The sequence below is a fragment of the Sander lucioperca genome, chromosome 3, assembly GCF_008315115.2.
Source record: "Sander lucioperca isolate FBNREF2018 chromosome 3, SLUC_FBN_1.2, whole genome shotgun sequence".
NCBI lineage: Eukaryota > Metazoa > Chordata > Actinopteri > Perciformes > Percidae > Sander > Sander lucioperca.
This window is the reverse complement of record NC_050175.1, coordinates 10,302,276-10,328,362: the sequence shown is the minus strand read 5'-3', so window position 1 is coordinate 10,328,362 and position 26,087 is coordinate 10,302,276. Positions and strand designations below refer to the sequence as shown.

General features: G+C 41.8%; 1 protein-coding gene across 4 annotated transcripts; it reads left to right on the top strand.

Moving 5' to 3' along the window:
• Nucleotides 1–11,718: 11,718 nt before the first annotated feature.
• Nucleotides 11,719–26,083, top strand: brd7 (bromodomain containing 7). Of its 4 annotated transcripts, none has more exons than XM_031281575.2 (17): nt 11,719–11,919; nt 12,612–12,796; nt 13,404–13,473; nt 13,569–13,626; nt 13,895–14,039; nt 15,914–16,024; nt 16,623–16,792; nt 17,652–17,766; nt 18,103–18,178; nt 19,324–19,431; nt 19,565–19,700; nt 22,263–22,374; nt 22,509–22,556; nt 23,258–23,345; nt 24,291–24,434; nt 24,932–25,072; nt 25,909–26,083. In XM_031281575.2, the coding sequence occupies exons 1-17, from the start codon at nt 11,871–11,873 to the stop codon at nt 25,977–25,979; spliced, it is 1,827 nt and encodes a 608-aa protein (XP_031137435.1). In that variant the 5' UTR covers nt 11,719–11,870; the 3' UTR covers nt 25,980–26,083. The 4 variants fall into 4 exon arrangements, with proteins under 4 accessions (XP_031137435.1, XP_035855167.1, XP_035855166.1 ...); XM_035999274.1 differs by having other exon boundaries at nt 13,392–13,473; nt 22,512–22,556; XM_035999273.1 differs by having other exon boundaries at nt 13,392–13,473.
• Nucleotides 26,084–26,087: the final 4 nt, after the last annotated feature.

Sequence of the window (26,087 nt, the reverse complement as noted above, 5' to 3'; positions counted from 1 at the left end):
AGTAACACTGAAACCGCAAAATTGTTAACATGCTCACTGTAAAGGTTCGCCATGCAAACTAGGTCTCTGAGTAGTGATACTGAGCTTGTTAAGCATTTCATTTTCCTTTTTACAAGTCTCTTTAATTTGCCTTTTTGTCTGCCTTTTTTTCAAATTGGCCTTTAATTAAACTCCAGCTAATTATACAACACTCGAATGACTTTTGTATCCCCAGCTGGGCGTGGGGAGGAGAGGAATCTGGCAGAGCTAAAAGCAAAACAGCAGCTGACACCCAGACATTTTATGCTATCCTACCTCAAAACCAGAGCTTTATGGACACATCCCTCATCTGCAGAGTGTTCAGGCAGTGGTGGCGATCTACGAGTTTAACTCATTGTTATGGTGCTAGATGACTTTAAAGTTATGCTTCATTACTCTTTTCTTTCATATTTTGAATCACATATTTTTAAGGTGGCTATTTTTCAGTTTTATGACACAATGACGACTTATACCGTTAATTAAAAAGTAGGGCTGTCAAACGATTCATTTTTTTTATCGCGATTAATCACTGAATTTCTATAGTTAATCGCGATTAATCACATGTTTTATCACATGATTAAAGTTCTATTATTTTGCATTTCAGAACTGTACATATTAACAATGGAAAGCAATGTATAAGACGGGTCAGAACATGCCAAGTTAGTTGCTACCCATTTTGCAAGAGCGGTAGTAATTTTTTGGGATTTGGTTTCATCCACAGGTCAGCAAGTAGCACTCTCCAAAATAGTGCTTTGCCTGAGCCTGCTAGCATCAACCTGAGTCACGTTAACTGTACTACTATGCTTAGCTCGTAGGTGGTAGCTCAAGCTTGACGTGCTTCGGTGATATTTTAATTCGGCTTTACACAATGTGCATATGGCTTTCAACCAGTCCGGGAGTTTTGGAAAATAAAAAGCGGCATTCAGAATTTCGTTGCTGCTGTCTTTCTCCATCATGCCTGCAGCAGCAGGATGTGTTGTTACGAGGAAGTATGGCAAAGTGCGGCAAAGGGTCAAAATAGTAGCCTGTTAGGCACGACGCGAAGCTGAGTGAAGTGAAAATAAATTAATAAATGGTGGCATGCGATTAAAAAAAATTAACGCGTTAATCGCAATCCGATTAAGGGCCGAGCATAACGCGTTCATTTTTTTTAATCGCATGCCACCATTTATTAATTTATTTTCACTTCACTCAGCTTCGCGTCGTGCCTAACAGGCTACTATTTTGACCCTTTGCCGCACTTTGCCATACTTACTACTAATGCTGACAGCCCTATTAAAAAGTGATTGTACTTAAAGCTGATGAGGACGCTTACTTTAAGGTGTGGCTCTCATTTCGGGATTCATTTTTAATATCTTTGCTTTGAGCAATGATGAGGCTGGAAACCATGGTGAACAAAATACTGTTTAGGTGTTGATCAAGAATTAGTCTACATCGACGACGTTTCATTTCCGGGATTGTTCAGGTGACGCCGGAAATTCCACCGGATGTCCGTTTCCTTCCGCTTTGTTTGTGTTGGCATTCTAAACTCGGTGGATTTATGAGGACTATGGTTAACTATGGTTTTCTCCCATCCCGGAATGCTGTGTGGACTAGCCAGACCTTGCTCCGCTGCGCTGTTGAGGAAGGTCTGGCAATGGGAGACTCATCAAGAATTGACATAAAGTGTAATTTTAGTGTGTTAGCATGCTAACATTTGCTAATTAACACTAAATACAAAGTACATCTGATGGGAATGCCATTAGTTTTGCAGGTATTAGGCTAAATAAAATGTTGACCTGATAATGGTGCTAGATGAAAAGTTAAGGGACGTCATCACAAATCATCCTGAAGTAGACATAAATATCTGTATTCATTTCACAGCAATCCAGTTGCTGAAACATTTTACTAAAAACCAAAAATTTCAACCACACGGTGGCACTCAAACGTTTCGAGGGCTATATAGTTTTTTACTTTTTTTTTCTTTCGATTTTGAATGTTTCTGTTGACCTTTTCTTCGATCAGTATTAAAATAAAACATCAGCAATTCCTACAGTTGCTATAAATATATAAAATAACTCTCTCCAAAATAGAAGCACAGACAAATGGATGTTTCCTGCCACTCAAATATAAGAAGCAGTGGCATCTGAAGCATTTCACTTTAAGAGGATTCAGCAATGGCAGGCAAGGTTAATCCATATCAGAGTCAGAATCCCTTAATTGCAACAGATATGTCGCCAAGAAAAAGTCTTGTATGGGTGCAGAGACAAATACAAAGTCGGTGGAGCCTCACATACACGTAGTATAGTATTGATAATAGCACTTAAGGCACAATTCATATTGATCTCATACAATCATATAGTATTTGATTAATTGGAGTAAAATTGGGTTGCTAAGTTCTGTGACTTTAGGCATTGCATTTCCGTAACTTAGCCTAGTTAGCCTGGTTGTTAGAACTTTGTTTCTCTTTACTTTGCTACACATCTCTGTGATTTTACACGTTGAAAAGGATGGATAACATAGGGCTGTGTGTGTTTCCTGAAAATAAGAGCCATTACCAGCTTTGACAGGCCTACACAGTCCAGTGGCTTGTCAGAAATGACAGGCAAATGTGTTGAAATGGAGAGTGGCCTGGTTACCCTGAGAGCAGCTAACAAATCCCCCAGCTCTGGAGCCAAGTGAGGGTCTGCAGACTATGACTGATCCATGCATGCTCCACTGAACCCATCCATATACCGTGTACTGTGTACTGCTCCAAGTGAACTTGTGAAGGCCTCCAGGGACCTGCTAGCTGTCCAGATTCCCCATCACATCATGTCAGGCTTGTGGAGCAAACTGATACTGTTACTAAGGCCAATACTTTTTCACCCAGAGGATAACAATTGTTTGACTTTTTTTTATATATTAAAACTACAATGTGTTTTGAGCTAAATGCTTGGCATAGTTGGGGGTTGCACAGCTTGACGTCACCCCACCGTAAAAAGGACATATTGTACATTTGGTATTGGTGCTGTCAGGCATCAGTGTTACCCAGAAGGAGATATGAACATGCAGTGCACTGTGATGTCATCGAAAAGCAAAGAACTGATTAGTCCAAATGAAGGGATGTGGCTCCTTCCTGGGCCATAAATAAATGTGGCAAAGTGTGACAAAGAATCAAGTTCCTCTGATTCATGCTGTGGCTGTCAGCAAGCACCAGGCCTGACTGGCATATCTAAGCCACCAAAAACACAAGGAACAGCTGGCATTTCCAACAAAAAGCACAATCTTCATCCTTCCTCCACCATCACTAACTTTACCCCAATACTCAGCGCTGACCATTTAGTCTGAATTAAGTCACACTCAATGGGGGAGGAGAGCTTTGAAAATAACTCTTTATCTGTGTTTTGCTGTTTTTCAGGGAACACAAAAAGACTGACGAGACCATTTATCTGTAGATTTTTTAAAAGAAAAAGAAAGGCAAAGAAAAAGAAAGGCAAAGAAAAAAAGGCGAGCATTCCTGACGTTTTTCTCTCTCTTTTTTTCACAAGGCACTGTCTGTGCCTGCAATCCCTTTATCTGCCTTTCATTAGCGCCTCGCTCGCCCTCTTAGTAGGACGGGCGTCTGGGAGACAGTCACTTTCTCCCAGCCTGTGATGTTTCTGCAGATTACAGAGGGCCTTTGAAGCCACTGCACTCCTCATTGCCAGGGCCTCAGACAGGCCCATGCCATCTGTCAGATTGATGGCAAAGTAGCGGAATGGGGCTGAGACACCCTCTGTTGATCCACACTTTTGTCTTTTATGTGTCACATTTGGATGGCGCGTGAAAGCCACACCTTTGTAATCTGCTGCTGGGACCCGCCTAAAAGACTGGCCTCAACAGTATACAAACACACACACACACACACACTGACAGGAGAGAATAATGGCCCTCCGTAATTACTCTTACCTGTGGGCATCAGTCTCTAAATGAGACAATTATTGTCATCCCCTCACAGTCATCTCTGGTTTCCAAGGCCCTGGAAATCACTGTCATGTGGGTCTTTTTCATGCCTAACCAGTGGGAAGGATTTGATTGTTCATGAGCTTTGGAGACTGACAGTTTGTCTGTTGCAGGCTGCTGAACAAGACTGCAAATCAACCAGTAACCAACAGCTCAAGGTTTGCCCTACAAGAATGTTTTCATAGAGAAATATCCTGAACTATATTTTCTTTCAAATGTTGATAAATGCTTAAAAACATTTATATCGGTGTTCACACTGAATCGGTGTAAGGGTGTAAAATGGTCTCGTCAGTCTTTTTGTGTTCCCTGAAAAACAGCAACACACAGATAAAGAGTTATTTTCAAAGCTCTCCTCCCCCATTGCGTGTGACTCAATTCAGACTAAATGGTCAGTGGTGAGCAGAGGTGGAAAGTAACGAAATACATTTACTCACGTTACTGTATTGAGTTTTGAGTGAAGTATTGTATTTCGCTACATTACAAATCCCATCCGTTAGGCTACTGAGTAAAAAAAAAAAACTAACGAAAACCGAAAGGAAGAAAAGAAATTGCGCCCGGAACTACTAGTGACGAATGAGTGACGACGGTACAGAGACTGTTTCAGTAGAAATGCTAGCTGAAACATTGAATTCTGCTGCCCAAAACGACTAAAATCCTTGGCCACATTTGAAAGACTGTTTTTCATTTAAATTCAAGACGGCCAATAGTATGCAATGCCAGATGTGCCTGCCAAAGGTGACTGAACTGGCAGCATTCAATAACTCCAAATCTAATCTGCGGAAACATGTTTTGTTAAGTATTTGTACATTGGTACTTCAAACAAAGTTTTCATGACTAATAGCAAATTGCCAATTAGCAAAACAACATGTTTCGTGGCATTGCTAATTTTTGTCTAGCACTAGCAACCCGTAGAACAACGTATGTAGGACACTGCCCCGTTTTACTTTTTTTTTTATGTAACTAAGTAACTTTTACTTAAAGTACATTTTAAATGCACTACTTATTACTTTTACTTGAGTATTTTTTCAGATAGGTAATTTCACTTCTACTTGAGTAATATTAGTATTAGTACTTTTACTTTTATTGGTACTTTTACTTGAGTACAATATTTTAGTACTTTTTCCATCTCTGGCGGTTAGTATGAGGTAAAGTTAGTGATGATGGAGGAAGGATGAAGATTGTGCTTTTTGTTGGAAATGCCAGCAGTTCCTTGTGTTTTTGGTGGCTTAGATATGCCAGTCAGGCCTGGTGCTTGCTGACAGCCACAGCATGAATCAGAGGAACTTGATTCTTTGTCACACTTTGCCACATTTATTTATGGCCCAGGAAGGAGCCACATCCCTTCCCTTCATTTGGACTAATCAGTTCTTTGCTTTTTGGTGACATCTCAGTGCACTGCATGTTCATATCTCCTTCTAGGTAACACTGATGCCTGACAGCACCAATACCAAATGCACAATATGTCCTTTTTACGGTGGGGTGACGTCAAGCTGTGCAACCCCCAACTATGCCGAGCATTTAGCTCAAAACACATTGTAGTTTTATTATTTTAAAAAAGTCAAATAATTGTTATCCTCTGGGTGAAAAAAGTATTGGCCTTAGTAACAGTATCAGTTTGCTCCACAAGCCTGACATGATGTGATGGGGAATCTGGACAGCTAGCAGGTCCCTGGAGGCCTTCACAAGTTCACTTGGAGCAGTACACAGTACACGGTATATGGATGGGTTCAGTGGAGCGTGCATGGATTGGCGTAAAGGTCTGATTTCGAAGGCATTTAACCATTCAGTAAGCACTACCCTCCTTTATCACAGTTGCTATGCCTGTTATAGCACAACACATATGTTTATAATGATCACAGTGACATATTTTACTACTCAAAATGCTTAGTAATCTTTTTTAAATAATAGGTCCTTCATTTTTTGACAGTTGTAGACAAAAGCAGCGTCTGTAGATTACGAATTAATTAACAGTCGTTAGCTGTATTTAGCTAGCTAATTAAGCTCATGTTGGCTCCATGAGTTGGTTGAAAGAATGCTTTATCCAGCTGACTTTTTAGTGTTTCCAGCTGACTTGTTTTAAAACGGGAATCCTGTAAAGGGGTCTTATGTGCACTTGATAAATACATGATATCGTGCTAAAAGATGGAGGCTAGAGCTACATGTCCCAAACAAGCATCCTCACCAGGCGATGATGCATGTAGAAGACATAAAGAAACAACATTGTTCTTGTAGTGCACAGAATAGAGCCAGTTACTATATGTGAGAAAAGGAAAAATGTAAGATCAGACTTTTAGGCCACTTCCCTCCAACATACGTTATGATATAAAAAAAAAAAAAAAAAAAAAAAAAAAGATGTTTAGGATAAGGGCTAATGTGTTTGGTGAATGTAACTTTAGCATTGTTAGCATTGCATTGTTGTTAGCTTCGATAACAGCCATTATTGACATAAAGAAACAACCAACTTGGGACTTAATTCAATTGACAGATAGTTAAACACCTAGATAATTGCAAGAAATTCAAGTTTGTATTGAAATAATGACTCTTTTCCAGCTGCAGGGCTTTTCTGGCACTTAGTTTGCTAAAATAGCCTGAAGGGAGAACAGAGTTAATAGAAGTTCACAATTCATCCGCAGGTCTCAAACAGGAGTTGCGATGTTGCATGATTTTTAGGTGGCTACAGGCTAGGAAGGATGACAGCTGAGATACCTTGTTTATAAGTTCCAAGGTTTACCCGTTTTTGACAAAGTAGGGCTCCCTGATAAACCTCCACGAGATTACAGGCGGACTATCATCTCAAACGGTGCCTCTCCTTGTGTTGAGATGATAAACTCTCATTGAGTTTGCAAAAACCATTTCCCAGTGGCTGGCTTTCAGTCTATATGAACTTTTCAAACTGCTAAGGATCTGGCGGAGGATCGTCACCAAGCTTGCATGCTTTTAACACGTCTCCCCCGTGTTTTTTTTTTTTTCACCGCAGGACCACTGTCTTCAGAGGCTCAGATCGACATTAATCAGCGGAAGCCCCCCCACCCAGCTGCTTGCCCTGTCACACATGCTCACACCCACACACAAACACACACTTTCAAATCCTGATGCATGTGAGCATTTTAATGTGCGTACTCCATGAAAATACCCACAGAGAACTCCCAACATGCATCCCCTGTAGAGTCACACATCAGACCAGCCCCTTAAAAAAAAAAAAAAGGCCTCCATTATAATGGAGTTTTCAAAAACAGAATAATACATTAAGTATCTTAAAGCAGAGGGTGATGTTAGACTACAAACACATTAAGCAAGCCCAATGAAATATCCCTTAGAGTAATTGGATCAGAGAAGACTCAAAATCGCATACTAACTATTCATACTAAGTATGAAGAAAATTAAGTAAATTAAAATTAGTAAATTATGTGATTTCTGAGTGTGCGACGTGAGCTTACTGGATATACTCAACTGCCCCAAAAATGTATTGCGGCTCTTCAGACTGTCCAATGGCGGACTGTGAGGCAGACGGTTCTGGCACCAGCCAGCAACAGAGCATGTACAAATGTGAAAAACGTGGGAGCTTACATATGATGTACTGTAGAAAAATATATTTAACACTGAAATATTTAATAACTTTAATTAACCTTATTATATTATATGTTTATGTTTATATTATATTCCTTTGACTGGAAGAGGTAATGTTGATTTACATACAAACATTTTTTATTCGTCGGTAGCTCAGGTAACGTCATGATCGATACAGTCATGTATCGCTGGTAATGCCACATTCAGTCGTTAATTTACGCAGTATGCAGTACAAACTGATTGAGTATGTAGTACGCAGTACTTTGGTATGTGACTTTGAACACACTGTGGCTAACAATTGGGGATGCTAAAACGAACACATCCAGTAACTTCAGTAGGCGGTCCTGTTGGCTCAGTTGCTGAATCTGGCTGGGGACCTTTATCCCATTACTGTTTTTTGTCACCACTTTTGTTTGTCCATAAAATTTCTAAAACAATAACCTCCACTGGAATTATCATGGCTGCTTTTGGTATTTTCTGGTAGAATAACCTATTTGCAGTCTCTTCATTAAAACATGTAACTTTGGGGTTATTGCAGCACAGCCCGGACGTCAGTGGACCACAGGATTGGAACAGTGGCGAGATGTAAAAATTGATAATCAAAGCCACGCACAAAAAAATCCAAGTGTTTTGGTTGCAGATAAAAATAGAGTCACCATACACATAATGCTTTGACGGCGATGAGTGATTGATGCTCAAAGATGTTGCCATGACAGACTGGCAAGCGGGAGAAAAACACTGAAGCAGAATGATTGGCTTCTCCTCTTTGATGTTTCGGTCTGACTTACTTGTGATGGCTGGTTACATCTTCAAAACCGTTCTGCGTTGACAGTTGTAATGACCCCAAACATTTCATCTGTCATATCTGAACAGCGCTCTGACAACTTCTAGTGAAAGGAATATACTTCTAAGACCAAACTTCATGCCATATTCTTATATCTATCCATAAGGAGAGAAGTTATTAATTTGCATTAGTCACAGGCTTTAAGTTTGATATAATTACCCAATGTGACTTACCCTGATTCAACTTTAAAATCCAATTTTTCAAACTGTGCGAGAAACACAGCAAATGTCAAAGCTACAAAACCCAGACAAACAATGTTACAAATATTCATGTGGAACTGAGTGCAAGGTTTATTTTTAATAAAGTTCATCAAATGCAAGTAAAGAAAGAAGATGAGAAACGGTGTAGATATATGACGTTCAATGACATGTAAAAGTGATGTACAAAGTGAACCTGGCATGAAGTCAGAAAAACTGTTATTAGAGCAGCACAAACTGAATTGTTCCAGTACCTTAAAAAACATAATACCCATAGTGCCCTGGCTCAGTGGCATCCAAAGCACATTTTTGTCTCCAATGCCAATTCAGTCGACCCATGTGCAAGACAGATAAACCGTTCAAAGACTGCCTTTATATCTGGTTGTATTTTTGGTGTGTATATGTGGAGAGACCCAACATCCTAGTTCCATGCAGTCCTCAGAGGGGGAAGCGGTTTCCCATGGTTCTGCTGGGATGCCGCTTTCATGTGGAAACAGTCTCTGGGTCCCTTTAGCCTCTCTGTTGTGACAGAGGATAATGAAATTCACAACATCTGCCATTTGTTAGCCCTGTTTGGTGTAACTGATCTCCTTTTAATCCATGGTCTTCCAACGTGTGTGCAGCTCTGCAGCTGGAATGAAGCAGATGGATCCCACGGCCTCTCTGGGGTTGCAGCAGGCCGGCCTGCCCTTCCTCTCCTCTGGCCCGAGACACAGAGCTCTGAGGCACACTGCCACTGACCATCCCTACCGCTGCTTGTAATGAAGGCACTCTATGAATTTAAGCTTGTTCACCTGTTATGCTCGTCTTAAATCGTTCTCTCTAGACAAGGTTTGTTAAATGATAATAATGTGCGTGGAAAGGTATACTTGATCTAATGGTATTTGCTCCTCTATGGAAACTAGTCACTTAATTTAAGGCCACCATGTGTAGGATTTAAAAATGTTTTACTTTGGTGCCATCAGGTGGTTATATCAAACACTCCACTACACCTACTCCGATCCAGGGAAAGTTACTCAATAAAGTTTCTACAAAAAAACAAAAAACGTATGCCATCAAAATGATTTGCAAGATGCTATAATCAGAAAAAAGCTGTACTAATCAATACTTTGATTTCAACAACAGATAACATTGCTATGTGTACTGTGAAAGGGGTATCTTCTGGTAATGATCCCACAGAGACTTATCACCCAAATCTGCACTTCCCCTCAGTTCTGTAGAGCAATTTTTAGCACCTTTCAACTTGGTTTTATGGCCAACAACTTTTGTTTTGGTTCACTCTCACTGCTCTTATCAGCATCATTTTCAGATAAACCCACTGTATGCTACCTGTCTAGCACCAAACGACAGACAGACAAAGTTAGCAAAGAAGCTGGTGAACACTGTGGAGCATTTAGCAGCTAAAGAGATATTTCCCTCTGGAGTAGGTGGAGACCAAAAATTTAGCTAAAAGGAGAGTGAATATTGGATACATTCATCAGGTGGACGGAAACATGCAGGGACATAGCACACAATTCTGGGCCCTTTAGAAAGGCATTTGCTATGGGCCCCTCCCTGCATCCACAGATTTTCATTCTTGCATCTTTTTGGGCCCTACTCAGTCCCCACCCCCTAGTCCACCACCCCTGAAAACATGTCTCCAATGTTGCTACATATTTGCTGGATAATCAGTGATTTTGAAGATCCACAAAATGTTTTTTCTTAGTGTTGTATTTAGTTCCCTAAAAATGTGTATAAAAGTAAAGAAGAAAAATAAACACTTCTACCATCCTCTCTCATTGGGTTGCAGGCAGGGCAACTGTCTGGCACTATTTCTCTGACCCTTGAATTCCACAGATAAAAGGTTGTCCTTGTAATTTAAGCTTTCTCCACAAGAGTATCAGCTCTTACTGGTATGTAAAGGGTGAACTATGGCGCTGGCATTCCTTGACGCAGATCAGGAGGTCATTTGTTGGGGATGGGTTTGCTTAGATAGAGTGTCAGAATCACCTCTTCATCTGAAGGCAGGAATGACTGAAATTGTGGATTCAGTCAATTTTCATTCCTTTCAAACCTTCTGCCCCATCCTTTACCCTCTTCATAAAACCTGGAATGTGCTTCAAAGAATGCACACTATCTTTCCTCTATGAATAAAACATCTGTCATTCATCAGCTGGTACAATATGTGCTGATTTAACAGAGCATAACAGCTCTGCAAGGCAGGGAAGCTCCAGACTGTACAGTGTCCTATGAAGCTCAACATTAACCAAGTGGCATTTGTCTTCTTTAGGAGCTTAGTCAGGTTTTAAACATGAGTCCTTCCCATATTTAATTCAAGTTCAAATGAAAATAAGATAAACCAATTTTGTCTGCTCTAACATACACATTGGCTCTTCTAGGCACTTTCTGTGTTCTCCTTTGGAGGGGAAAAATCAGAAACCAAAATTTCTGATTTTCTGATTTTCATACTATTTGGTTTCATGATGGCACCCCCCAAAAAAGTTTTGCAATAATTCAGGACCTATGAAGTAACACCAGCACTCTGGCAGCATGCCACATGCTATCAATCAAACAGACATGACACACCCCTCCAGCCAGCTGAAAAGAAAAGGAGTATTTCCCAGAGAACTTTTTTCTTCCTTTTACAAAAACATGCTGACATTATCTTTGACTACAATAAGGGACTATAAGGGAAGGGATCAGTTATAGGCCTACTTTAAATTCATTTGTCATTGGTCATAGACAAAGCCCTTTTGGGGGGTGTTTATGTGTGGAATGTGGCTGCATGTAGCCTATTGGTCTTGTCTTATTCATACATTTAGAGAAATTCTGTATTTACTTGTCCTATAGAGTGCAGAATTAGCGACACATCTGGCCCAGGGAAGCTGCTAGGGGAATGATTGAACTTGCTTGCTTGAAAGATAGCTTTGCTGACTGTTGTGGCTCTCTGTGATGTTGCTTGTGCTTGCAGAGAGGATGTCTTTAGACAATTTTTTATATTTCATTGTCAAATCATCTCAATAGGCTACATGGTCCATAATGCAGACCCGCAGTTACAGTCTGGAATCACAAGGGTACCAGGAATAAAAGTTTGGCTAGGCGTGGTCCTCGTGGTCCTTGAAGTTTAATATAAGCTTACTACGCCCCCTACCGACGATGGTCGTATCACCTCGCGATATCACCGCCTCACCGGCAGGTGCCGCTGGAGGGCTGAATCGAGCTGCGCAGTTTCCCCTGTAGTGCTTCCGCCACCACAGAGATCAGAGAGAGCAACCAGCCGGTGCCAGATCAAAATACAAACAATGGGCAAGAAGCACAAAAAGCACAAGTCCGAAAAACATGGATATGAAGGTATTTAATGTGCAGATAGTTCAAGCACGTATCCACTTGAACTATTTACTGATTTGTGTTTAAATAACTTCACATAGGCTGGAAGCCCCGGGTTTCCCGGGACCATAGCCCTAACCTAACGTTAGCTGATTAGCTAGCGTACTGCTGGGCTAGCTAGCTAGCTACCGGGGTCTTTTATCCTAGCTATCTGTTTACTTCCCGCATGACTCTTCTCATTAGACTCGCAATTCGGTGTGAATACAAGACAGGAAATTTAAGATTACAATACAACATTACCTGTAGCTTCACTTTAAAACCTGCTAGGGAAGCTAAGCTATTAGCGGCTGTTGTAGCGGCTATTGTTTCCAGCATCTCACAGCTGTCAGGCCCCATGGATATAACGGTACGTAGATAGCGCATTTGCCACTGATGTTCATTGGAGCGAAATATTGTGAAACACCTTTTTCATCTGTGAAATGTTATTCCGTGGTGCTTACTTTATGCATTTATTTCGCATGAACACCCAAAGGTAGCACAACAATCCCACAGAAGTATTTTTCTATGAGTCTCTGTGGTCAGATGATGTCGGCGGCAGGCACGCATCTCACCAGCCGGATGCGTTATTTACTTACATATAATATATATGTCACGGCCCCATCAGCGGTTGTCAACAGTTAGCTCGATAATGCTTTATGTTGACTTGATATCTGCAGAGTACGGAGAGAGACCGCTGAAGCTGGTGTTGAAAGTGTCTGGAAACGAAGTGACGACGGGAAGTTCGAGTCTGGACACGTTTTATGACGAGCAGCCTGACAAACCTAAGGACAAGAAGAAGAAAAAGAAGAAGGATAAAGAAAGGAGTTTTGGGTCACCAGAGGATGACAGAGGAAAGAAAAAGGTAACGTTAACGTCACTAGATCATATCTCCTTAGATGGGGATCGCAAAGGGTAAAAACTGCAATTGATGCGGTTGCCTCACTTGGAGTTTATCCGGGCTGTTGCTGTAACTACAGAATGTACTTTCGCATTATGTAACTAGCTACACAAAGAGTACAGCAGCAGGTCGAGAGAAAGACAACCACCCCTCTCTTTCTCAAACTCAGACTGAAGTCAGATGAAACTGTAAAACTAGGCAGCCCTGATCAAATATAAACCAAGATTATGTTACTGTATTGCCTATGTTTCCCCTAAAGATGTTTTCAGAAACATATTTTAGCTTACCGTTTAACTTTTAAAGATTGTTGGTTACCAGCCGGCCACCATTCTGTGTCAATGTGGAAACGCTTGACATGCATTCTGGTAGTTGTAGGTTTTCTACCTTTTTGAGCGAAAGGGAGCTGCTGAAACAGCTTCTTTTCTCTGGTAATGCAACACCAATTTAAAAAATGTTTGCGCCACACACCATTTTACTGCATAGACAGCCCAGTTTTATGAAAAGACCCCTTTTTTCCAGTGGTAAAATAATTCTTTAATGTTTGTTTTTGTAATGTTTGATGACAAAGAAGAAGAAAGGACAGGATGGAGATGATGAACACAGCAGAACTCCTATACGTTCAGAGCTGGATAAACTGGAAGGTAGTCTCTAATTTCCTCTTTCTAATTTTTTGCAGTTTATTGTCAACACTTTTCCTGCCAAACTTTCCTTGATCCTTTCTTATTCTTTCTCGTAGAAAAGGGACAAACTCCTCTGCAGGAAGCTTTGAACCAGCTCATCAGGCAGCTCCAAAGGTGCAGCATTGATCAATTATTGATATGAGATAATTGTGTATCTGCTAGTTTATTCATGAGCTGTTGCACATTCAGCAGCAAGTCTCCTCTTGTGATTATATTATTGACCATTAGGCTGCCCCCCCTTCCCCTACAGCAAAGTTACTGTATGCCTGGTGCTGTGAATAAAGTGTGTGTGTGTGTGTGTGTGTGTGTGTGTGTGTGTGTGTGTGTGTGTGTGTGTGTGTGTGTGTGTGTGTGTGTGTGTGTCTTTGTCTTTTCTCTATAGGAAAGATCCCGGTGCATTCTTCTCGTTTCCGGTGACAGACCTCATTGCTCCTGGCTACTCTGTGATTATCAGACGGCCTATGGATTTCAGTACAATGAAGGACAGAGTAAAGAAAGAGTGCTATCAGTCGTTGGATGAACTAAAGGTATCTGTCTGTATTATACGCATTGCATGCTAACTATTCACACACAGCAGGATTAAAAAATGACTAGTGGGGTGGCCTCTACCTCACCCAGTAAGAGCGTTCACCCCATGTTGGCTGAGTCCTGCAGCGGCCCAGGTTCGAATCCGACCTGTGGCCCTTTGCTGCGTGTCATCCCCTATCTCTCTCTCCCCCTTTCATGTCTATCCACTGTCACTATAATAAAGGGAAAAGCCCCCAAAAAATAATCTTTAAAAAAAAAAAAAAATGACTAGGGATGTCCCGAGCCTATATTTTATAATACTATATTTTTTCCCGAGCATATTTTAATGGATCAGAATTGGCTAAAATGAAGCTTTATGCGCTCTCTGCAAGCATCACCCTTTAACACAACTTGTACAACAACTTTCAACTTTATAATTTTGAATCCGGACCTTCAATATTTGGATCAAGTAGTGAGGGAAAAAAGGTGTGTCAAATTTAGAAGGCTATACCTGTTATTTCAATGTGTAGGACACATATTTAATCAACATTTAGGTAAGAAGAAGTATTAGATCGGACTCGGTATCAGCAGATAACCAATATCAAAATACATGGACCGGGATCGGGGCCAAAATAACGTGATCGCAACAACTCTAAAAAAACTGCAACTTTGGGGACATTGGGCCCTATCTTGCACCCAGCGCAATTGACTTTGTACACCGACGCATGTATCATTCCTATTTTGCACCTGACGCACAGCGGCCTTTTCCCTCCACAGACTCACGTCGGTAAATTAGGGAATGAACTTGCGCTCCCGGGGGGTGGTTCAGCAAAAAGAGGAGGCGTGTTCCGGCGCAGAAAACAATTCCGCCACAGACCATGAAAAACCTAGTCTAAAGTCAGTGGCATGTTATTCAGATGTTATTTTAAGGGCGCATGCTTGGCCGTAATGTAGAGTTTGCACGCCGCGCATACACTTTGCTTCTCTCATCTCACAGACCCAGCGGTTCCCATTTTTGTAAACCATACATAAATACCAGGAAAAATATGACCTTGTTTTACACAACATTTCCATGAATCATGGCTGTGTTGATGACATAAATGAGGAAATATTAGAGGACTTAAGGAGATGTGATGTTGAACTGCATGTGCCGATGCCACTTAACCCAAATGCCCCAGCAGCACCACGGGAGAGGAGAGACAGAAGAGCTGCATCGTCTATAGTGAGGTAATCTCGGTCTAATGTTAGACTACATTGCAAAAATATCACCATGCATTCATAACCTCATGATTCAGTGAGAGTGAACCCAAAACATCGGAAAGTATGTTTTTGTGACATATTTTTATTAACAATTTGTCAAAAAGAAAAATCAATAGCAAACGTCGGTCTCCTCGGCTGTGAACCGCTCCTGGCGTGCGCCCATGGATGTATTAAGAGCGTGCGCCTAGCAAATCCGCCATTATAATAGCAATCCGCCATGGAACAAGCGCGCCTGCTTTTAAAGGGAATGTGAGATAACGCTCTGATTGGTTTATTGCACGTTACGCCCAAACCACACCTATGAGTAATGTAGCTACTTCAGACCAACCCATTTTAGATTTGCGTCGGGCGCAAGAGTCATTTATCCCGCCGCTATAATAGCAACAACGCCCGAGATACTTGCGTTTGATACATGCGTTTCAGATCGTTAAAATAGGACCCATTGGATCAATGTCAAAATAAGAGCTCTTGCACAGAGTAAAAATAAAGTACATTAAAGCAGAAACACTAAAATGTCCCCCTATAACCATTAACGTGGGCCAACGCATACAGTTTGCCGTGTAGACCAGGGTTATACACTCTTCAATGCATTTTGTTTCACAAGAGCTGTTTTTACTTTGTGTGTTTGATGCAGGTGGATTTCAGGATTATGTGTGAAAACGCCATGATTTACAACAAACCTGAGACGATGTACCATAAAGCAGCTCGGAAAATGTTACACTCTGGCATGAAGATCTTGAGCCAGGTATGAAACTGAAGATTCCGAAAAAGCTGACCTCTTTAAGGAATCACACCAACTGCACAGGATTGTCCTGTTGTTCAGTTTATTGCGATGAGAACCAGAACCCTGACATTTTTCGTTTGTCCCCTGTTGGTCATTCACATCTGATTGTAGACAACTAGCATTATTTAAAAATAGCCTTTTAGTAGGAACAAGCTTCTTGAAGCATGTATTATTTTTACTGTATCTTAGCTTAAAATATGTCTGTTAAAATAAAAAAAAAAAACAGGTTTATTTTGAAACCAGTTGACAGTATACAGTGATAATTAGTTATACAGTCAACACTTCTTGATGATATTTACTGTACATGTGTATATCTTCCCATTCTCTGACACAAAGCTTAATGTGTCGCAAGATGGTCATTATTTAGCTTACTTTACTAGTTTAAATAAAGAGCAGCAGTGCTGTGTTTGCCTTAAACTTCACATGGAGCACTGGGACAACAGGAAATTACTTTGCTTTTCCTCTAATGCAACAGACGGGGGCAGCAGATAGCCCCATATTGTAGCAGTAGTAGTACCAACAGGTTTATCAAGTTACTCTATAATTGCCTTTCCAATAGGAAAGACTGGAGAGCCTGAAGCAGAGCATAGAGTTCATGTCTGGCCTCGACCCTTCTGCCAAACTGCCGGGCAAGACTGAGGAACAAGGGGGCACCAGCCTGGACCAGAACAGAGAGGGACGCTCGAGCACAGACACCAGCGAGAGATCCCACACGCCCAGCACACCCAGGTCCTTTAACCTGCTGACTTTACACACAGGTTTCCTTAAATCACAGTCATACGCTGCTCTTGAGCTAGGAGGGCCCAGATTGAAATGCGAGGAAGTGAAATAATAAGCATGAGTATGGATTCACTACTTAAATCCCTTTTAAACTTTTATGTTTTATATTCTAAAGTCAGTTTAAGTTGGGTGACATGAGTAAGGGATAACTCATGTCAATCAAGAAATGGCCAAAAGCTGTCTCAAATCTTGAACAAAAGATGTCTTCTTTTTTTTTTATTGTTCATGAAATTGCAGTTTCCAGCTTGCCTGCAAAAAACACACATTTTAAAAAGGAATGCTGAAATTGTCAAAACGTCAACACATATCAGGTTGAGGTAACTAATCAGCCAGAAGTTAAAACCAGTTTCCCACACACGGTTGGTTTCTGTAAGCTTGATTTCCTCTGACACTAAAGTGAATCGGAGGCTACAATGAGAAGAAGAATGCCTGGCAGCATGCTGGGTCTTGTTTCCTCTCAAGGCTGTACATCTTTAAATCAGTGTTGTTGCCCAGTGATGTAACAGAAACTGCAGATTAAAGTCACTTGTTGGTTATGACTCACTATGTCAGAGGAACAGCCCGAGAAACCTTTACTGTGCTGTTTTTCATTCATCTACTTTTTACCTTCTGTATTACAACAGAAGATACTGTGTTTTTACAATCTTGTTGGCGTTTACTGACGTCAAACCAACGATTTTCTCCCGGCAGAATGTTTGCCGCACTGTGCATACTTTAAAAAAAAAAAAAAATTCTTGACAAAATAAAAACCTTTTCATTCACGACCAAAGTGTCTCATCTGCTGTCTTTCAATTTGTGTAATTTGCAGACAGGACAAGGACTCCAAGGACGAAGCGGCAAAAGCAGAGAAAGAGCTGGAGGAAATCCGCAAGGTCATCGAAGAGTCTGGAGGAAAGCTGTCCAACAGAGTGCTGCAGTGTGATGTGAGAAAGCCCAGTTAAACTCAGAATCCCCCCCATTGACATTTTCACTAAAAATATAATGACTGATGCTCTTTCAAAATAACGAAATGAAAAGAAAAGTAGCTCATTTCATAGCCCTCAGTTAGGATAATATCCATACTTTTCTATTAGCATAATATGGAATTAGGTTTTTGTTTTGTTTATTTATTTATTTTTTTAACCATTAAGAGGTCATGACAGTAATGGTTTAGAAATGTGTCTAATGTCCATCCCAAATGTTTAAACGTCCTCATTCTGAAAAAGTGATTTGACTGTGCGTTTGCTGCTATTGAGCCCTATCATGTATTTGTTGTGTAGTTGGAGTTAGCAAGGCGGAAGTCTGACGGCTCCACCACGCTGGCAATCCTCAACCCAGCAGATCCATCAGCAGGAGGTAGGTCCATCTGAAACCACAGCTCAAACTAATTTAATAATGCTTTATTTTTTTTCTCAAGCAAAACTGTCAAAAATTCACCGGTTCCAGCTTTGAGAGTGTGAATATTTGCTGGTTTTCTCAGCCTTTTACATTACATTACATGACATGTCATTTAGCTGACGCTTTTATCCAAAGCGACTTACAATTAAGTGCTTTCAACTGTGAAGGTTCAAACTCCAGACCACAAGTAGTAAGTGCAAATACAGTAGCTTTAAATAGGCAAAGCTACAAAGAGACAAATGAAAGTGCAGGTTCGAAAGTGCAAGTTCAAGAATTATTATTATTTATTTTTTTATCCGAGGTGTAGTCGGAAGAGATGCGTTTTTAGCCTTCGGCGGAAGATGTGTAGGCTTTCGGCCATCCTGATATCGATGGGGAGCTCGTTCCACCATTTGGGAGCCAGGACAGTGAACAGTTGGGATTTCGTTGAGTGATTAGTTCTCCCTCGCTGTGAGGGGGCAGCCAGCAGTTTGGCTGATGCAGAACGAAGTGGGCGGGTTGGGGTATATGGTTTGACCATGTTCTGGATGTAAGCGGGTGCTGATCCGTTAGTGGCCCTGTACGTAAGTACAGTAGTCTTGAAGCGGATGCGGGCCGCAATTGGTAACCAGTGAAGAGAGCGGAGGAGCGGTGTAGTGTGAGAGAACTTGGGGAGGTTGAAGACAAGTCAAGCCGCTGCATTCTGAATGAGCTGCAGGGGTTGGATGGCACATGCAGGCAGGCCAATCAGGAGGGAGTTGCAGTAGTCTAGACGTGAGATGACTAGAGCCTGAACCAGAACCTGAGCCGCCTTCTGCGTTAGAAGGGGACGTATCCTTCTGATGTTATGCAGCATGTATCTACACGATCGGGTGGTTGCAGCCTTCTAGGACTGTAAACGTGGTATCTTTAAATTTTGGAGGGCTGCTTGGGAAAAAAATAAAAATCCAATTCTAGATGTCACCTTGGACTCTGGGAAATTGTGATGGACATTTTTCATCTTTTTTTCAGATGGTTAATCGAGAAATGAATTGGCAGATCTTAAATTAATGAAGAAATTGAGGTGGAGCTAGTTCTCTAACTTATTGAAGTTGAGAAAAATGGAGTGTTTTTTGTTGTTGCAGATGTTGGTTACTGCCCTGTGAAGCTGGGCATGATGTCCAATCGGCTGCAGAGCGGTGTGAACACCCTGCAGGGCTTCAGGGAAGACAAGAGGAACAGGATTACTCCAGGTAATTTATTGCCCCCAGCTTAATGTTTCTCCACATCACTAATATCAGAGGGCTAGTATCAGACCCGTCCTCCCTGCTGGTTGACTTTACGGTACAGATAACGAGTCGTCTGTGTGTCACACACTTTCCACAGTGTCCTACGTGAACTACGGGCCGTTCACCTCCTACGCACCCTGCTACGACTCCAGCTTCGCCAACATCAGCAAGGAGGATTCTGACCTCATCTACTCTCTCTATGGCGACGAGTCCGGTCCTCAGGGCTCAGACAGGTATGCCCAATATGACCCCAAACAAGCTCTGTGGCGTCTACACAAAACGTCACTTTCAAGCATTCCTGACTGATTACTTTCCAGATGTTCCTCTTTTTCACTCTAGAGGAGGTCAGCTGTAGACTTGGCCTCATCCTAACTTCAACCCATCAATTCTTAGGGCCTCCTGCACACTGCCTGCGTGGCGTGAGCGTGTCAGCTGTGTGGCGTGTCCATTTTTCATTTCGGCTCCCATTTCAACAGGTTAAAGCTTGCACGCCACTTACGTGTCAGGCACGGCTTGAGCCGCGCCGAAAACGCGTGCATGCTAGAAATAGGACCAGCGCCTATTTTTCACGCAACACGCAAGCGTGTCGGAAGCGTTTCCAGGCAAAATAGAATATGAAAAGATGTTTATATGTCATTTTGACACAAATACATTTAATAAATGACATTTTGATGTTTGAAAGTCTCTAGGTTTTGACATAAATGCAGATATAAATGAAAAAAGAAAAAAAAATATTGCACCTGTCAATACAGAACGAAATATTCTGTAGCCTATTTGCCATCAGTACTGCCGACATCTTTGCTGTAATCAAATCAGTATACATTTATGTTTAACATGAAGTATACACAAAAATATTGACAAAATAAAGTTGAAGAACACGCTATTATTTCATTTTATCAACGGGAAACCTACATGTCAGGATTCATACATTTTGAAAAAAAACGGAAAAGTTACGAAAAATGCAAATTCCAGGCCTGGAAAGGTTTTGGAAAAATAAAAAGACCCAGAAAGTTTTGGAAAAGTCATGGAATTTCTTTTAACACAGCATAATAATATGTGATTAATAATAAAAAAAAAATCGTTTAATAAAAAATGTATTTCACGTCGTCTTAACCTCAACGTTCTATTCGGGGCGCGATATTACGAATCCCACTATGAACCACATAAATTGTCATTCATTTTATTGTTAAACCTCTGAGGGTAAACTTTAACACAGATTTTTATTCTTATTGTATAATGTTGACTGACATTTTCAGGAATTCATAGTCATGGAAATTTGCCAAAAACTCATGGAAAAGTATTGGTTAAAATGCGTATGAACCCTGACATGTGTACAGACAAGGCTAGCAGCAGCAGCGCCGCATCAGACACGTTTCTGGTGTGCAAAGACACGCAGCCGCCACGCAACTGACACGCAACCGAAACGCCACGCTCACGCCACGCAGCCAGTGTGCAGGAGCCCTTACACTTAGGTTTCATCTTCTTTCTCTGGCGTATGGTTATCTCATGGTACTCTGGGCCACTGTGGGACTCCCTTGGTTTACATAGGCTGCATCTCATAGCCCTTATTTGATAGCTCCTCGACTCCTCGGCTGAACCGGAAGTTCTGCCCCTCCTCGGTGAAGGCCGTCTCAAAGCTCATATTTCTGCCCCGAGGAGCGAGCATCGAGGAGCTATAGGCGAGGACGCACGAGAGCAGCCTTCCCGGAAGCTGTGCAGCTGAAGGAGTTGCTTACTCTGCCCAAACAGCTGACGAATTCATGTGACGCTTCAGAGGAAAGGACGTCTCGTGCCTCTGAAACACATTTGCTCGTTGCCTCTCTCCTCCCCTGATTTCCTCGCATCTCTCGCGAGGGAGGCAAGTGGAGGACTTGAGGAGGCAATTTAAAGCGTAACTCTCACCAAAATGCAACCTAGGGTCTTTTTGTGAATGTACCCGAGTCACACTTTCGTTTAAAAGCATATTTAGGGCGGAATCGCCACTTTTAAGATTTACCGTATTTTCATATTTCAGTCAAATGGCCTTTCGAATGGGAGCGCTAGGGGCACTTTTATGCTAGCCTCAAAATAGCTATTTTTAAAACACTAAGAAGGCTCGACACAACATGAAACGTTGCTCGAAGTATCGCCAGGGGCTCTACACCTTAACGAAAGATTGACAACATTGTTTGTGTACACAGAGTTTACTAAAAAGGAAGGTTTTGAGCAACTTGGGCACGGAACACACCGAACAGACTCGAGTCACCGACCTCGCCAGACTGTCCGATAATCGGGTTGGTGCGTCTGTGCCTTCATGTTTCTCAAACAAACTGAGAAATGCAGCTTCTCGGTCAATTTGATCTTATAAACATTGGTATTCAATAACACACTTCAAGTGCTTTGTTACTGTACTTGAGTGCGTTTTGTACTAAACACGTATTTATCTTTCTGAATGATTTTATCTTTACTAAATATTTTGAATAGAATAAAAACTTGAAAGCATTATTTTGGTGTGAGGTGGTCATCTGCCTCGTAAGACAGGAAGGCAGAAAGCACTTCTGTATTTAGGTTGACTTTAGTCAGCGGCTATTGTCACTGCTTGGTCACCGTAGTTGTGTCGTCTCCCCAATCCTTTATTTCTCCTCATGGAAAAGGCACACTTTGTTCTCAAATGTACGCATAGGCATTTGACTGACTTTGTCTTCCAACGTGCAGGAGGCTCATTATTCTTGGCCAAGAAAGTGATTCAGATTTTTACCCCCGCTTCTGCTCAGAAAACAACAGCAGTACATGCTTTTTCTCTGTGTGTCTGGCAGCTTGTCAGAGTTCCTGGCCAAATCAGACGACTATGTGTACAAACTGGCAGACAATGTTCTGGATGCAGTGACGAACGGAGAGCACTCGAAAACCCTAAAGGAGACTGAGCCGGTAAGCACCCACTGCGACACCTCAACTGATCCCAGTTGACCGTCTTTACTACCGATTTAAACGGCACAGGATGGAAATCTAAGAATATCCGTTGATTGAATGAGTTCTGTTTGTTTTTTCCCCGTCCTGTCTAGCAGGTGGAGACGGCAACAAGTGCACAAGAGGAAGAGGATGACATGGAGGTGAGGGTTGATACCTAGATAAAAACCTGCTCTCAGTGCTGAGCAGCTTCTGTACCTTGTGTGTCCCCGCTGTACACTACAAATGGAAATAGACGCCAAGTTCATAATGAGCAATGTCAGCGTGTGCCATGTAACGCAACACCGAAGCCATTCACCCTCATCAGTGTTGGATGTGATGTTCGGGAAGAGTGAGCTCCTGCTGTGCCGTTGTTCCTGCGTACAGCGTGCGTTCTCGCATTACACCTCGTGTGCGCATACTTCATTTCATTTTGTCATTATAGATGGCCTCTGCAGATGGTTGCTACGTCAACCAGCTGTGTCAACATAGCAGGGGCCTGCCTTTAGCTGTGATCCGGCCACGCATGGCAAAAACATTTCCCTTCAAAACACAGCGGTGCTACTCGCTCAAGGCCCGCTGTTGGAGAATTTGGAGAGGCCCCTGTTTTCTTTTTAGTGCCCGCTGGCTGCGCGGCTGAATCGCTCCTCAGAGCAGCGGTGGAAACCAAAGTACAGGCGCCTCCATCAGGCATAGAGCAACCCTCTGTCCTGGCTGTTTGCTGTTCTTGGCCGCTCTCCAGCTCACTCTGTTCCCCTGCGCAGCTTTTCGTTAGTGTTGATTTTATTGGAGCAAAGAAGCAGCGTAACTAAAGAGGCTACAAAAGACTTGTGTGGAATGCATTTTTCTAACTCTTCTCTCGTAGGTAGCTGAACCTGAAGCATTCAACTGCAACAGGCTCGACTTCCTGCGCTCTGCTGCAGGCCTGCAGGTGGCTGAGGAGCTCTCTGGGGGTAAAACTTCTGACTGACTTTGTGTAAAAAATAATTATTTTCATCATAGATGAATCTTTCAATTTAAATATATATCAGGGTATCGTTTTTCAGTTTAATCTATCAATCATTTTGTCGATTGACTAACCATTTAGTCTATAATATGTCAAAAAAAGTCCTTTAGGACAAGATGACAATTTAAAACCAACAGTTCAAAACCCAAAGATATTCAATTTACTTTGATATAAATAGAGAAAAGCAGCAAATCCTCCCATTTGGGAAGCTGGAATTAGACAATGTTTGGCATTTTTGCTTGACTAGTGACTCAAAATTGTTGTTCATTGATTTTCTATTGATCATTTCATTTGTCTGAGCTCTAGTTACATTGCATATCCAATGAATCACATTATTTTGCCTAAATATGCGTATAAACCTGCCACAGATGGAATACACGTGAGAACCAGAAACATAGGTGTGCACGCGGCTAGTAGCTTTTTCAGTTCACAATCGGCAAGAGAAAACCAAAGAAGCCATTTCGATGAACAGAACAACATGTTCAACTGCTTTATGTGTCTCAAAGGAATACGTGAACAAAGATATCCATAATTACACTGTAAAGGCTGTTGCCATTCAGGTAGTTTTATACAAAAGAAAAACCTCATCTAAAGTAGTTAGATGAGCCATTTAGCCATTCAGCACCCCGCTATGTATCCCCTTAGATCTTTCTAACAACCCATTAAAGTTGATTCTCTCCCCAGTGCTCTCTCAGCTCTCTCAGATGTTAATGTAACAGTAAGACCGAGGGCTCCATATCAGGATTAAGAAAGAATAGATGTATTGTGTTTGATACGTGTAACCAAGGACAGGAGGGGTTACCACAAGGTAACCTGATGAACCTAGAGGAAGTATTAACTGCATGTGTGTGCGTGTTGCCTTTCTTTCCCCCACCTCCGCTATCCGTCACAGAGGCCCTGCACTTCCAGCAGAAATTGGACGAGACTACAAAGCTCCTGCGTGACTTGCAGGAAGCCCAGAAGGAGCGTCTGAGCGCCAAGCAGCCACCTAACATGATTTGCTTGCTGGCCCCGACAGCCAAGGAGCTGGAGCTGGGTAAGAGCCTCTCAGTGCATGCCCCCCCCCCTCTTTTGTTCCCCCACTCAAGCCGTCGCCGCCAGCTGTAGACCTCTAACAACACTGTGTTTTCCTCTTTACCAGCCGCCCTACATAAATGTGGGGTGTCTTTTAGCTTCGGACAAGAATTCACAGTTAAGACAGTGGGACGATTCAAATCCCCAACGTTTGCCCGCTTTCAGTCTTTCTGCTAAGCTATGCTAACCGGCCACTAGTGGTAGCTTCACATTCACTGTACAGATATGAAAATTGTAGTGTATTTCGCAAAATGTCAAATTACTCCTTTTAACATAACAACGAAATTCCCGTGTGAAATATTCTGACTAAAGGTCGAAGCAATGGCAAGAATCGGCAGTCAGTGGACTTTAACCGTGACTGACTCCTATCACTTCTGATTGGCCCCGGCGGTCTCTGCTTCCAACGCAAATAAACTGAAATCACTTTCTTGTCTTGATAATGTTTCCTTTTGATTTCAGCTGAGAAGGTCACTGGGAACTTGGCCGAGCTGACTGGTCAAGTGGCCCCGTGTGACGTCAGCAGCGTGTATGGCATCAGGAAGGCCATGGGCATCGCTGTACCTCCAGAACCACCCGGGCCCTTCATTGACCTCACCACAGGTAAATACCTGACTGGATATATTGGCTGTGTTCCAAACCGTTCCCTATCACGGAACTAGTGCACTATATAGCGCGTTCGCCATTTTGTAGTGGTGTTTGAATTCTCCGCGGTTAACTTAATTCACTACATACAGTAGTCCACTATAAAATACCCACAGTGCACAGCTAATTTGAGTGTACATATACGATGTAACCTACATTTCACTCCCGTTTACCACAATGCAACGCAGTCGTGTTTTCCCGGAGGAGAAGAAGCAGAAGCACCTGCGAAAACTGGAAAGGAAAAAATGGAGCGGGTCTTCGTTTTCTATACAGTGGAAATGTAACATTCAGTGTGCTCGGTTTGTTTCAGGGACGTGTTAGAAGTATTTTTGTTTACATGATGCTGTGCGTGCCCGCCTCTGTCACACTAATAACCAGCGCATCTACTGACGCAACGGTATTTGCAACGAGTGTCCGAAATCTCGTTTGGTCGTTCCCTATTGAATTTGTATTTATTGTGTTGTATTTAGGCCATAGTGAGTGAGTGAATGACGGAACAGTTTCGAACAGTTATTGAAAGTAGTTTTTTCACTTGACTCTTTTTATCAAAATATAAACAACCATTTCTGATTGTCTGTGTGTTCAATAACATCATTCAACACGCTGAAACCATGCAGGAATAGTGCACCTTTAAGTACTTTTACTCATTATATTTACATACTTTTATTTGGGTAACATTAAGTTGTTTTTTTACAGTATGGTCTTAAGTGTTTTACTTCCTCCACCACTGAATAACATTTCTTATTTTCCAAATACAGAGTGTCATCTAATATTCTACTTGTCAATGTTTTCAGTGCAGGAGATGGCTGAAACAATGGATACCTTGTCCAGTTGCCAGGATACAGTTCCAGTTGTTGCTGTATAATGAAATTCTAACCACCCTTACAGTTTAAGTTAAGTTTTGTACGAAAGGTGCTTTTTGTGTGACAATTGTATGCATTTCAGTCAATAAACTTCTTTTTATACAGACCTT

Bases quoted from the DNA above. Each gene is read 5' to 3' on its own strand.
- brd7 (XM_035999273.1), top strand. From the start codon at position 11,871: ATGGGCAAGAAGCACAAAAAGCACAAGTCCGAAAAACATGGATATGAA. The intron at 19,701-22,262 runs GTATGCCCAATA...TGTGTCTGGCAG, and splicing joins GGTCCTCAGGGCTCAGACAG to CTTGTCAGAGTTCCTGGCCA. The intron at 25,073-25,908 runs GTAAATACCTGA...CAATGTTTTCAG, and splicing joins CTTCATTGACCTCACCACAG to TGCAGGAGATGGCTGAAACA.